We start from the raw sequence: 13,594 nt of genomic DNA, 5'->3' as shown, positions 1-13,594 counted from the left end.
GCACTATTCCATGGGGCACAGTGTGTCTCTGAGACAGGGGCACAACTGCATGGAGTAACTGACAAACTAGCATATGCCACAAAGTGTGACTGAACTGCCAGTGTTGCCCCACATTACAAAAATGCTGCATCCATCCTCTTCCAATTAAATGTGCAGACAAAAACAAATCTTCACACAATATGCTTATCTAAACTCACTAAACCAACTAATGAAAATTCACTGCATGTTTGGCAATCACAAAACATCACTTCACTGAATTAGTACGCTACAGTAGATGACGATGAGGTATGTAAGGATTACATTACAACAAAGAACAAAACTAGTGCAGCAACTTCATGAGGCATCTGATGATAAACCACATTCATATCAGCATTACATAATCTGAGCAAACATTGTGATTGTTTGCTGTAGATAGTATTAACTTTTTCGGGCAAATCTCAAAATAGTTCACATCAAAAACATTAAAAATGCAAATTTCTCAGCGAGTCTTATCAAGAAAAGAGGGTCACATTATAGTGGCATAAATATGGCAAATGCTTTGTTTGAAGAATAAGATAAATACAGCAACTGAGTAGTATACAAGAATGATCATTGAATTTTTTCAATGTAGCTGTTTTTATTGTATGGAATAACAATGAAATAGGATAGATTGTCACTCAAGCCTCTTCTATGTCGTGAGTAGCACACAGACATTTAAAAGTTGACTAAGTTATCAGACAAAGTATTTCCTCAGATGTAGAAAAACATACAGACACATTCATACATTAACAACTCAAAAACACATGGTCACTGTTGTTCTAGCTTACATATAAAAAGTAACTAGATAGACAAAAAAATCTACTCACCAAGCGGCAGCAGAATACAGATATGACGGTATTTAAATCTGCAAGCTGTCAGAGCCAGTGGTTCCTTCTTCTGGAACAAGGGTTGAAGGGGAAGAAAGAGGGGTGAAAGAAAAGGACTGGCGAGGTTTAGGAACTAGGGAGAGTTCGGGGAAGTCAACAGAACCCCAGGTCAGGGGAGACCTACCATGGTTCTGAGTGACGTTTCCAAACTCTCCCCATTTACTAAGCCTCACCAGTCCTTTTCCTTCACCCCTCTTCCTTCCCCTTCAGCCTATTTGCCAGAAAGAGCTACTAGTTCAGAAAGCTTGCAGATTTAAATACATTTTTTTGTTGAGCATATCACAATATCTGTCTTCCTCTATTATTTTTACCATTTTTGCCTTCTTTATCTGCCTCTAATACAATTGCAGCAATCTCTGATGTCTTCAAGTGTATCCTATCAGTTATGTGCCAGGCCATACAATTTTCAACATCATTCTTTAACATCACATCTCAAATGCTTTGCTATTCTTCTTTCATAATTTTACCACTGTCCATGAGTTGCAAGATACCATAAGTGAAATAAGCTTCCCATGTTTCAACCAAGTGCATTTTCCTGATTCTCTGAGAAAATCATATTTTAATGCAGGATGATGGTAATGGTCAAAATTAATAAATATATGTTCTAGAATGCTACAACGGATGGGCCATATCAATGTGTGTCTGTAATTTTAGGCATCCATTATTTTTCCTGCCTTATGGGATTATTGCTGCATGAGTGATTCTTGATAAAAATGAGCTGGGAAATATGCTTAATTCCTGTAATGTATTCACTGCAAAAGCTGACAAGAATATGATCAGGGCTTGCTGCCTTATTCGATCTGAGTAGTCTTAATTGTTTTCACTACTGAGAGGACTCATTTCAAACACCTCTTGTTTCGGAGTGTGTGAGATGGTCAAAAATAAGTATGGCAGTACATGTATATATTATAAGAATACATTTTCAAATCCATAATTAAATACCCATGCTTTCTGCTTGTTATCCTCGGATTTACAAGCGGACTGATCTATCAGAACCTAAATGGAAAGTTTGGTTCTGTTTATGAGATTGAGTTTAAACACAATTTCCTAAGAATTTCTGATACATCTTTTCCCAGGCTCTGACTATGCACATAATTGTAGGCTTCACACATAGTCTCTCTTTGGCTGCAAGATTTGCTGTTAAGTTTTCTCTGTCACTTTCCATGCATTGCTTACTTTATCAGCCCATTCAATTTTCAGTGCCCTTCTGGAGCATCATGTCTGAAATACTTGCAGTCTCTCCTTTTCCACTTTTCAAAACGGCAGCAACGGAAGTAGTTTATGGGCATTTTTTGCAATTCTTCATTGCGTGCCCTGGATTTCACCATGAAAGAAGACGGTCAGGAACATGGATCAAGTCAAGGTATAAAATGGATCAGTAAAGCTTGATAACTGCAGTTCACTATGGCACCAGAAACAGAAACTCTACTGGAAATAAAAAAAAGATGCTCAACTATCACGTGTAAGTGAGAAAAACAATGCATCCGTCACCATCCCCAGAACTACTGACCACTGACTAAATGCTTATATCCTTTTTAACAATACTTAATTTCAATCTAGTAAACTCGTGAAATATTTTTAGATTTTGAAATAATTACTAGCCCATTAATACCAAGCTATTCTACTATCTTTTTGTTAAACAGTTGTTAATAATGGTACAGACAAATTTACATCTTATTGAAATATTTATCAAACCTGATCTTTTCAGGTAACATGGAATTTCAACAGCATGTCCACATGCAGGAGTTATAGGACTCGGAATGAGTTCTTCACACCGTGAAGTGCAAGGATGGCAGCACGAGCTTCTACAACGATGCCCACATTCAAGAAGCCTTTCACACGGCTTCCTACACATACTACGTGTGGGCTGTTCAGAACAAGGTATGTATATTTTGTGCCCACAGTCTGGAATAACTTTCTGCACCTGTTAGCAGAGACAAGGCTTATAGTCACCACATCAAATGATAGTTACACTTTATATAAAATTACAGTTCTTACGACACTGGATAAATTAAAAATTATCCAATTAAATACACAAGAAAGTTAACCAGTTTGTTATATAAATTATCTACTGCAAGATATTGGCAACTGAGTACAGTGATTGCATGATTATGCAATTCAACACTTAACATGATTGTACATGATGATAATGAATACAAGTTTTGGAAAAAGTAATCAATACACACAAACAATAGAGTCATTTACAAAAGGAGGTCTATGTACAAGATGCCACTAGGCACAGTGCAAGTTATCTCAAGTCCATTTTCCCAAGTACAGTCCAGTTCAAGCCATATCAGCGTTCTGTATATTACAAATAGAGTCCACCAAGATAACCCCCTAAGCACTACGCTGCTTGGAAAAATGCATGATGAACATAGTGCTGCCTTGTAAATTATTTATTCACAGCCATTTTCAGTCATAGACCATCTTCAGATTGCTTTACATATTAATGAAACAAAAAGGAAGCCATGAACATCGAAACAACGTCCAGTATCCAAAGAAAAACTCAATCAAAAACTTCAGGTTCTTACTATTATTATTATTTTACAGTGTCCACATCACAGGACATTCATGCCTTTACATATGGATGAATGACATTGCAGAGTCAAAACAATAAAAAAATTTAATGTAGGTGTTCAGTACTAAAGCATTGGCTCAATCAACAAGTGAAATTCTAGCACTCAAGCACACAAGTGCGATCCAAGTGACAATGCTAAGCCAAAATTCATACAACTAAAGACAATATAAGTCCAAAGGAAGCTACCACATAATGTTGTAAGGGAAGAAGTATAAAACAGTGAAAAATAAGCTATTATAAACACAAGGATTTTTTCAAATAACTTCCGGGAATTCAGCCAGGTAACACTTTCAGCGACCGCCGATATTTCGGCGGGAGAACACCCCGCCATTTTCAAGGCAAACTGCAACGGGCAGGCGACGTACATGCAAATTTAATACCTCGGTTCTCGGACCCAAGCAGGAAAGATAACACACACACACTGAACACTAGTGCCACCAAAGATGGCCAAAGTCAGAGCTATCGATAGTGAGACTATGAATTCGCAGGTGAGGTAGCATTGAGTCTGTCCCTCTGTTTCTTGACAAGGGAGAGAGCCGGATTCCAAACAGAGTTTAAACAGAAACCTCCATCCCTGTTAACAAGGTTGCTCGCTAATTTAATCTCAACTGCCTCCCGAATCACACTGTCCCAATAGCTGGACGTGCATGCCAATATCTCGGTGTTATTATATAACATGGAGTGACCAGTATCCAAGCAATGTTCGGCAATAGCAGATCTATTTGGCTGCTGTAATCGTGTGTGCCGTTTATGCTCAGTACATCTGTCCTCCACGGTCCTGATAGTTTGACCAATATATGCCATGCCGCAGCTACAAGGAACACGATATACACCCGCCTTACGCAGTCCAAGATCATCCTTAACGGAACTCAAAAGTGCTCTAATTTTAGATGGAGGTCGGAAAACACATTTCACATCGTATTTCCGTAAAATACGACCGATCTTATTGGACGTGTTTCCTACGTAAGGCAAGAAGGCAGTAGACTTAGGTGTTGACTCAGAATTATCATCAATCACCTGATGTACAGTTGGTCGATAGCGCAACGCACGTTCAATCTGTCTATCACTGTAACCATTTTGACGAAATGTAACTCCAAGATGGGACAGCTCAGCTGGCAAAGTCTCAGCGTCAGAAACGATATGTGCCCTGTGTACCAAGGTACGAAGTACCCCTTCACGCTGAGCCGAATGGTGACAACTATTAGCTTGTAAGTACAAGTCGGTGTGAGTACGTTTCCTGTAGACTGCATGTCCCAATGATCCATCATCCTTCCACCTAACCAACACGTCGAGAAAGGGAAGGCAACCATCCTTTTCCACCTCCATCGTAAAACGAATGTTCGGGTGGATCGAGTTCAGATGTTCTAGAAAGACATTCAAATTCTCCCTACCGTGAGGCCAAACAACGAAGGTATCGTCAACGTATCTATAGAAACAGGCGGGTTTTTAAAGGCGCCGACTCCAATGCACGTTCCTCGAAGTCTTCCATAAACAAATTTGCGATCACAGGAGACAATGGACTACCCATCGCAACTCCATCTGTCTGCTCGTAATACTGGTCATTAAATAAAAAGTAAGTGGATGTCAACACATGCCTAAAGAGATTAGTTAAATCAGCACCAAACCTGGCTTCAATTAACCGCAACGAATCAGACAGAGGAACACGAGTGAAGAGAGAGACCACATCGAAACTCACTAAAATATCAGAGTCATTCAGCCTCAGTCCCTCCAAACGACGTAAAAAAAAAAACGTTAACAGGGATGGAGGTTTCTGTTTAAACTCTGTTTGGAATCCGGCTCTCTCCCTTGTCAAGAAACAGAGGGACAGACTCAATGCTACCTCACCTGCGAATTCATAGTCTCACTATCGATAGCTCTGACTTTGGCCATCTTTGGTGGCACTAGTGTTCAGTGTGTGTGTGTGTTATCTTTCCTGCTTGGGTCCGAGAACCGAGGTATTAAATTTGCATGTACGTCGCCTGCCCGTTGCAGTTTGCCTTGAAAATGGCGGGGTGTTCTCCCGCCGAAATATCGGCGGTCGCTGAAAGTGTTACCTGGCTGAATTCCCGGAAGTTATTTGAAAGTTGTATACGCCAGGAGAAACTCAGGTCTCACAAGGATTTTTTATACATGCAAATTAATGCGCTCGTGCGCACGCGCGCTCACACACAACCCCCCCCCCCCCCCCCCCCCCCCCCCCACACACACACCTCACTCTTTACGCACACACTAATTGATGTTAATGATCCAAATGCAGCCTAGCACTCCTGGAAGAAAGGATACTGTGGAAACTTGGCTTAGCCACACTCTGGCAGCAGAGTACTTGCCCATGAAAGACAAAGTTTACAAGTTCGAGTCTTGGTCCTGCTCACAGTTTTAATCTGCCAGAAAGTTTCATATCAGTTCACTCTCCCCAGTAGAGTGAAAATTTCATTCTTGAAACATCCTCCAGGCTGTGAGTAAGCCACGTCTTCACAATATCCTTTCCTTCATAAGCTCTAGTCTCGCAAGTTTCGCAGTTAAACTTCTATGAAGCTTGGAAGAGAGGGGACGAGGTGCTGGCAGAAATAAGGCTGTGAGAATGGGTTTTGAGTTGAGCCTGAGTAGCTCATTTGGTGGAGCACTAGCCCATGAAAGGCAAAGGTCACTAGTTCGAGTCTTGATCCAGCACACAGTTTTAATATGCCAGGAGTTTCACATCAGCACACACTCTGCTGCAGAGTGAAGATTTCATTCTGAAAATATCCCCTACGTTTTGGCTAAGCCATGTCTCCACAATATCCTTTCTTTCAGAGGTGCTAGTTTTGCAAGTTTCACAGGAGAACTTCAGTGAAGTTTGGAAAGCAGCAGACATGGTACTGGCAGAAGTAAAGCTGTGAGGACAGGTCGAGAGTCATGGCTGGGTACTCAGTTGGTAGACCACATGCCTGGGAAAGGCAAAGGTTGCAAGTATGAGTCTCGGCCAGGAAGTTTCATATCAGTGCACACTCCACTGCAGAGCGAATATTTCATTCTGAGGGGAGCTCTGTTTATTACCCTTTAACTATGATTGCTTAAATGACCACTGTTTTTCTTAGAATTGATTATATTATGTGTGTGTAACAACAACCATTTTTACTATTATGGCCCCCCCCCCCCATGAACCATGGACCTTGCCGTTGGTGGGGAGGCTTGCGTGCCTCAGCGATACAGATAGCCGTACCGTAGGTGCAACCACAACGGAGGGGTATCTGTTGAGAGGCCAGACAAACGTGTGGTTCCTGAAGAGGGGCAGCAGCCTTTTCAGTAGTTGCAAGGGCAACAGTCTGGATGATTGACTGATCTGGCCTTGTAACAATAACCAAAACGGCCTTGCTGTGCTGGTACTGCGAACGGCTGAAAGCAAGGGGAAACTACAGCCGTAATTTTTCCCGAGGGCATGCAGCTTTACTGTATGATTACATGATGATGGCGTCCTCTTGGGTAAAATATTCCGGAGGTAAAATAGTCCCCCATTCGGATCTCCGGGCGGGGACTACTCAAGAGGATGTCGTTATCAGGAGAAAGAAAACTGGCATTCTACGGATCGGAGCGTGGAATGTCAGATCCCTTAATCGGGCAGGTAGGTTAGAAAATTTAAAAAGGGAAATGGATAGGTTGAAGTTAGATATAGTGGGAATTAGTGAAGTTTGGTGGCAGGAGCAACAAGACTTCTGGTCAGGTGACTACAGGGTTATAAACACAAAATCAAATAGGGGGAATGCAGGAGTAGGTTTAATAATTAATAGGAAAATAGGAATGCGGGTAAGCTACTACAAACAGCATAGTGAACGCATTATTGTGGCCAAGATAGATACGAAGCCCACACCTACTACAGTAGTACAAGTTTATATGCCAACTAGCTCTGCAGATGACGAAGAAATTGAAGAAATGTATGATGAAATAAAAGAAATTATTCAGATTGTGAAGGGAGACGAAAATTTAATAGTCATGGGTGACTGGAATTCGAGTGTAGGAAAAGGGAGAGAAGGAAACATAGTAGGTGAATATGGATTGGGGGACAGAAATGAAAGAGGAAGCCGCCTGGTAGAATTTTGCACAGAGCACAACATAATCATAACTAACACTTGGTTTAAGAATCATGAAAGAAGGTTGTATACATGGAAGAACCCTGGAGATACTAAAAGGTATCAGATAGATTATATAATGGTAAGACAGAGATTTAGGAACCAGGTTTTAAATTGTAAGACATTTCCAGGGGCAGATGTGGACTCTGACCACAATCTATTGGTTATGACCTGTAGATTAAAACTGAAGAAACTGCAAAAAGGTGGGAATTTAAGGAGATGGGACCTGGATAAACTAAAAGAACCAGAGGTTGTACAGAGATTCAGGGAGAGCATAAGGGAGCAACTGACAGGAATGGGGGAAATAAATACAGTAGAAGAAGAATGGGTAGCTTTGAGGGATGAAGTAGTGAAGGCAGCAGAGGATCAAGTAGGTAAAAAGACGAGGGCTAGTAGAAATCCTTGGGTAACAGAAGAAATATTGAATTTAATTGATGAAAGGAGAAAATATAAAAATTCAGTAAGTGAAACAGGCAAAAAGGAATACAAACGTCTCAAAAATGAGATCGACAGGAAGTGCAAAATGGCTAAGCAGGGATGGCTAGAGGACAAATGTAAGGATGTAGAGGCCTATTTCACTAGGGGTAAGATAGATACCGCCTACAGGAAAATTAAAGAGACCTTTGGAGATAAGAGAACGACTTGTATGAATATCAAGAGCTCAGATGGAAACCCAGTGCTAAGCAAAGAAGGGAAAGCAGAAAGGTGGAAGGAGTATATAGAGGGTCTATACAAGGGCGATGTACTTGAGGACAATATTATGGAAATGGAAGAGGATGTAGATGAAGATGAAATGGGAGATACGATACTGCGTGAAGAGTTTGACAGAGCACTGAAAGACCTGAGTCGAAACAAGGCCCCCGGAGTAGACAATATTCCATTGGAACTACTGACGGCCGTGGGAGAGCCAGTCCTGACAAAACTCTACCATCTGGTGAGCAAGATGTATGAAACAGGCGAAATACCCTCAGACTTCAAGAAGAATATAATAATTCCAATCCCAAAGAAAGCAGGTGTTGACAGATGTGAAAATTACCGAACTATCAGCTTAATAAGTCACAGCTGCAAAATACTAACACGAATTCTTTACAGACGAATGGAAAAACTAGTAGAAGCCAACCTCGGGGAAGATCAGTTTGGATTCCGTAGAAACACTGGAACACGTGAGGCAATACTGACCTTACGACTTATCTTAGAAGAAAGATTAAGGAAAGGCAAACCTACGTTTCTAGCATTTGTAGACTTAGAGAAAGCTTTTGACAATGTTGACTGGAATACTCTCTTTCAAATTCTAAAGGTGGCAGGGGTAAAATACAGGGAGCGAAAGGCTATTTACAATTTGTACAGAAACCAGATGGCAGTTATAAGAGTCGAGGGACATGAAAGGGAAGCAGTGGTTGGGAAGGGAGTAAGACAGGGTTGTAGCCTCTCCCCGATGTTGTTCAATCTGTATATTGAGCAAGCAGTAAAGGAAACAAAAGAAAAATTCGGAGTAGGTATTAAAATTCATGGAGAAGAAATAAAAACTTTGAGGTTCGCCGATGACATTGTAATTCTGTCAGAGACAGCAAAGGACTTGGAAGAGCAGTTGAATGGAATGGACAGTGTCTTGAAAGGAGGATATAAGATGAACATCAACAAAAGCAAAACAAGGATAATGGAATGTAGTCTAATTAAGTCGGGTGATACTGAGGGAATTAGATTAGGAAATGAGGCACTTAAAGTAGTAAAGGAGTTTTGCTATTTGGGGAGCAAAATAACTAATGATGGTCGAAGTAGAGAGGATATAAAATGTAGACTGGCAATGGCAAGGAAAGCGTTTCTGAACAAGAGAAATTTGTTAACATCCAGTATTGATTTAAGTGTCAGGAAGTCATTTCTGAAAGTATTCGTATGGAGTGTATCCATGTATGGAAGTGAAACATGGACGATAAATAGTTTAGACAAGAAGAGAATAGAAGCTTTCGACATGTGGTGCTACAGAAGAATGCTGAAGATTAGATGGGTAGATCATGTAACTAATGAGGAAGTATTGAATAGGATTGGGGAGAAGAGAAGTTTGTGGCACAACTTGACCAGAAGAAGGGATCGGTTGGTAGGGCATGTTCTGAGGCATCAAGGGATCACCAATTTAGTATTGGAGGGCAGCGTGGAGGGTAAAAATCGTAGAGGGAGACCACGAGATGAATACACTAAGCAGATTCAGAAGGATGTAGGTTGCAGTAGGTACTGGGAGATGAAAAAGCTTGCACAGGATAGAGTAGCATGGAGAGCTGCATCAAACCAGTCTCAGGACTGAAGACCACAACAACAACATTATGGCTAGTACTAAGTGCTCAAGTTCAACCACACCCCGCCTATTCCTGTGGTAGGTTGACGATCAATTTGATGGATATATGACTTCATATTTATATTTACTTGTTTGCTGGTTCTGTTATCTAGTTGTTGATTAGCCATAGTATATGTTTTTATGTTACACTTGACTAAGATACATTGTACGTAGTCTAGGCACAAATGAGGACTAATATAAAGACTTTATTCGTTTACTTTACTATTTTGTGTGTATAAAAATCCATGTGTTCATCATAGCTTATTTTTCACTGATTTACACTTCTTAAATAACGATATTATGTTGTAGCTTACTTTGTTCATGTATTATCTTTGGCTGTATGATCTTTGGCTTAGCCTTGTGACCTCTTGGGTCACATTCGTAAGCTGGACTGCCAGTATTTCACTTGTTGTTGATCGAGTAAACTACAGCACTGAATATCTATGTTAAATATGTTTTTGACTCATCAATGTTGTTCATTCATATCTAAAGGCATGAATGTCCTGTGATGTCACTGTAAAAAAAAGTTTTTTGTATCTGATGTTTTCAACTGAGTGCTTCTTTGAAAACTGGATTTTGTTTCAATGTTCACAGTTTTCTTTTCGTTTCATTCATATGTACAACACCGTGACAATGTTCTATGACCAAAACCGGTTGTGAATAAATAATTTACAAGACAGCACTGTGTTCATCACACATTTTTCCAAGTATAATTCAATGCCATTAATACTGCTTGGGGAAAGAAAGAAAAAATGAAGAAAAAGAAGCCAAAAAGAAGAAATTCGTTCTATTGCTCTCAACACACAGAGAAGACAGGATCCGACATGCCATGCACCAGTTCATGTGCCAGAGTCTGGTGTGATCCCATAAGAGAGCATGCCTGAGGACAGCACTATCTGATTAGGCGCCACAGTGGTCGATAGAAATGTTGCACTAACTACTTGCTTTCCAAAGTAATGTCAGGTGGCGCCACTAGAGTAACAATCATATTTTCCTGGTTTGCTTCATGGAACAGCACTCATCCAATATTACTGTGATATTACAATGTAATGTAACATTCCTTCCATAAACTACAATTCCTAACACTATTTCATTTGGATATTAACACCGTCTGGACCAGACTTGCACATTTAAAAATTACATGCAGCACCAGCTTCTCATATATGCACTAACCAGTCATCATTTCAATCCATTCTGGAAATAATTAATATCGTCCAGAAATATAAGAGTACTATTGTGTCGAGTGCTATTGTGTCAAACACTCCTTACAGCGATTGTTATCTTAAATGTCTTTGTGACTAGATGTATCTGACAAGTTTCGTCAAACGTTATTATTTCACTAATTTGTTTACTGTGTTTCACAGATCCCATCAAGTACGAGAACCTTTAGAGAAGTAAAAAAAATGTCAAGTAAAGGCAATGAAATCAAAGAAACGTTATAGTTTACTAACAACAAACTATCACAGTACTGCTTAATGCTATTCACGCTTATGCCAGCTAAATTTAATCCAATTAATAAGAGGAAAAGCTGCTACTTTGAAAAAATTGCTGCCTTCCCAGTTAAGCTAAATGGCTGCTGTTTATCACCTGTGGGTAGTTAAATACCAACTTGATTACACTGGTATTTTTCAAAGAAAAGGGAGTCAAATATTTAATTTTTATAGGAAATTGGAATTCAACAGCAGGAAAAGGCAAATGTGGAAAATAATAGAGCCCTGGCTGGGGTCAAGTGTGAAGTGGAAGGCATTTGATACGATTTTGCACAGACCAACTTTTAATCATTGGTAGCAAGTGACTTACGATGTTATGATAACACACTTAATTTCAGATTCATGAAAGAAGGCTGCTTTGTGGAAGAGTTCTGAGGACATTATAAAGTATCACGTAGGTTAAACAAAGACACCAGATAGGTTAAACAAAGGCATCAGATAGTTTAAACAATGGCAAGAAAGAGATTGAAAGATCAGATTTAAATTGCAAACTGAAACTGGAGACTAAAACTGAAGAAATTGTGAACAGGTAGAAAATTACAGAGTTGAGACCTGGATAAATTAAAGCCCCAGATTCATTGTGAATTTCAAAATTAGCATTGCGCAATGATTAATTGAAGCAGGGTTAACGAAAACAACAGACGCCGAATAGATAGTTTTGAGAGATGAAATAGTGAAGGCAGAAGAGGAACAAATAAGCAAAATAACAAAGTCTGTATGAAGGTACAAAACCTGGCTGAATTAAATTAAAAAATTCCCCATTAATATTTAGAGGCATGAAATTTTTTGTACTCTTGTCATTTACATGTGAGCAATATACCTACAACTCATTTTATTACAATGTTTATGATAATTAAATAACACAGAAATATTTTATTTGTAGACAAAAGGTATGCTATATTGGAGAAGAAATAAAAACTTTGAGGTTTGCTGATGACCTTGTACTTCTGGCAGATACAGCAAACAACCTGGAAGAGCAGTTGAACGGAATGGACAGTGTCTTGAAAGGAGGATATAACATGAACAGCTTACAGAGATAATGATTTTAATTCATGGAAGAAGAAAATATAAAAATGTGACATATGAAGTGGGCAAGAGGAAATACAAGCACCACACACTGGATGGTCCTCTCGCTGGAGCAAGAAGCCATGCGTCCTAGGCTGTGGCCTACATGAAGAGGAGTGAGAAGAACCTCAGTCCGTCTATGTGGCTGGATGTAAGTACACCATGGCCACGTTGTGGGCTTTACTAGACAGAGCTTATAATCTATCACTTCCAGCCACTCATCCCCACCGATGGAAGACTCTGGAGCCCAACAGCGAGGTTGTAGCATGCAAGGGGATGGCACACTGAAATACCTGAGGATCACAACACACCTCCTTGGCTGCTAGATCCTCCCTTTTGTTCCCCGCAATTCCCATGTGCCGTGGTAACCAGCAGAAAGACACCTCCTTCCCCAGTCATAGTTCGTGAAGGGCAGCCTAGATAGTCTGGACTATGTTATCTGCTGGGTACAAACATTTCAGAGAGTGAAGGGCACTCAGAGGATCAGAACAGACAAGAAATTTAGTACTGGAAGAACATCCCCTCTGCTCAAGTCTGTGGGATCGCATATAATACAGCATAAAAGACAGCAAAGTCTTGAGGCAGTCGGATGTTGAGAACAAGATCAGGAAAAATAACATAGCCAGCAACACAGTCCCCCTGTTTTGACCCATCCGTAAAAACAGCTATGTAGCTCTGGTGTTCAGATAAAATGTCAGAAAATATTGCATTAAAAATGGAAGCAAGAGTGAAATATCTCCTACACTGCGCCAAGTTTAAAATTACTCTGGGCTACTTCAGTAACCAGGGTGACAGATGGTTAAAATTCTGCATTTCGGGTCAAACTAGCTCCACACCGAATTATTCCAGCACGTGCTGCACACAGATCCCAAACAGCATTGTGACTCGTAGACAATTGGAGAAAAGATGTTCCTGAGCAATAGTATGATGTGCAGTTGAAGTTGGAGCTGTGAGGAACTTATTCGCCTGATGCACCAGGAGGAGCTGCCACCAGATGGTAAGTGGCAGTTCCCGAGCCTCAGCACAGAGGCTGGGTATGGGACTGGTCATATAAGCCCCCATGGCTAGCCAAATCCCCTCATGGTGGACAGCATCAATGATCTTCAAATAAGAAGGCCTCA

At 40.3% G+C, this 13,594-nt stretch overlaps 1 protein-coding gene across 2 annotated transcripts in view; it reads right to left on the bottom strand.

The window, feature by feature from the left end:
* Positions 1-13,594, bottom strand: part of LOC126457064 (NFX1-type zinc finger-containing protein 1-like) — a 443,455-nt gene that overhangs the window by 122,061 nt on the left and 307,800 nt on the right. For both annotated transcript variants that reach the window (XM_050093063.1, XM_050093062.1), the window contains exon 11: positions 2,601-2,829. In XM_050093063.1, coding sequence (XP_049949020.1) covers positions 2,601-2,829 — 229 coding nt within the window. The remainder of the gene's footprint in view (positions 1-2,600; positions 2,830-13,594) is intronic.

This window comes from Schistocerca serialis, chromosome 2 (genome assembly GCF_023864345.2).
Source record: "Schistocerca serialis cubense isolate TAMUIC-IGC-003099 chromosome 2, iqSchSeri2.2, whole genome shotgun sequence".
Classification (NCBI taxonomy): Eukaryota; Metazoa; Arthropoda; class Insecta; order Orthoptera; family Acrididae; genus Schistocerca; species Schistocerca serialis.
Note: the sequence above shows the minus strand (reverse complement) of the source record. Positions and strands in the feature narration are given on the sequence as shown.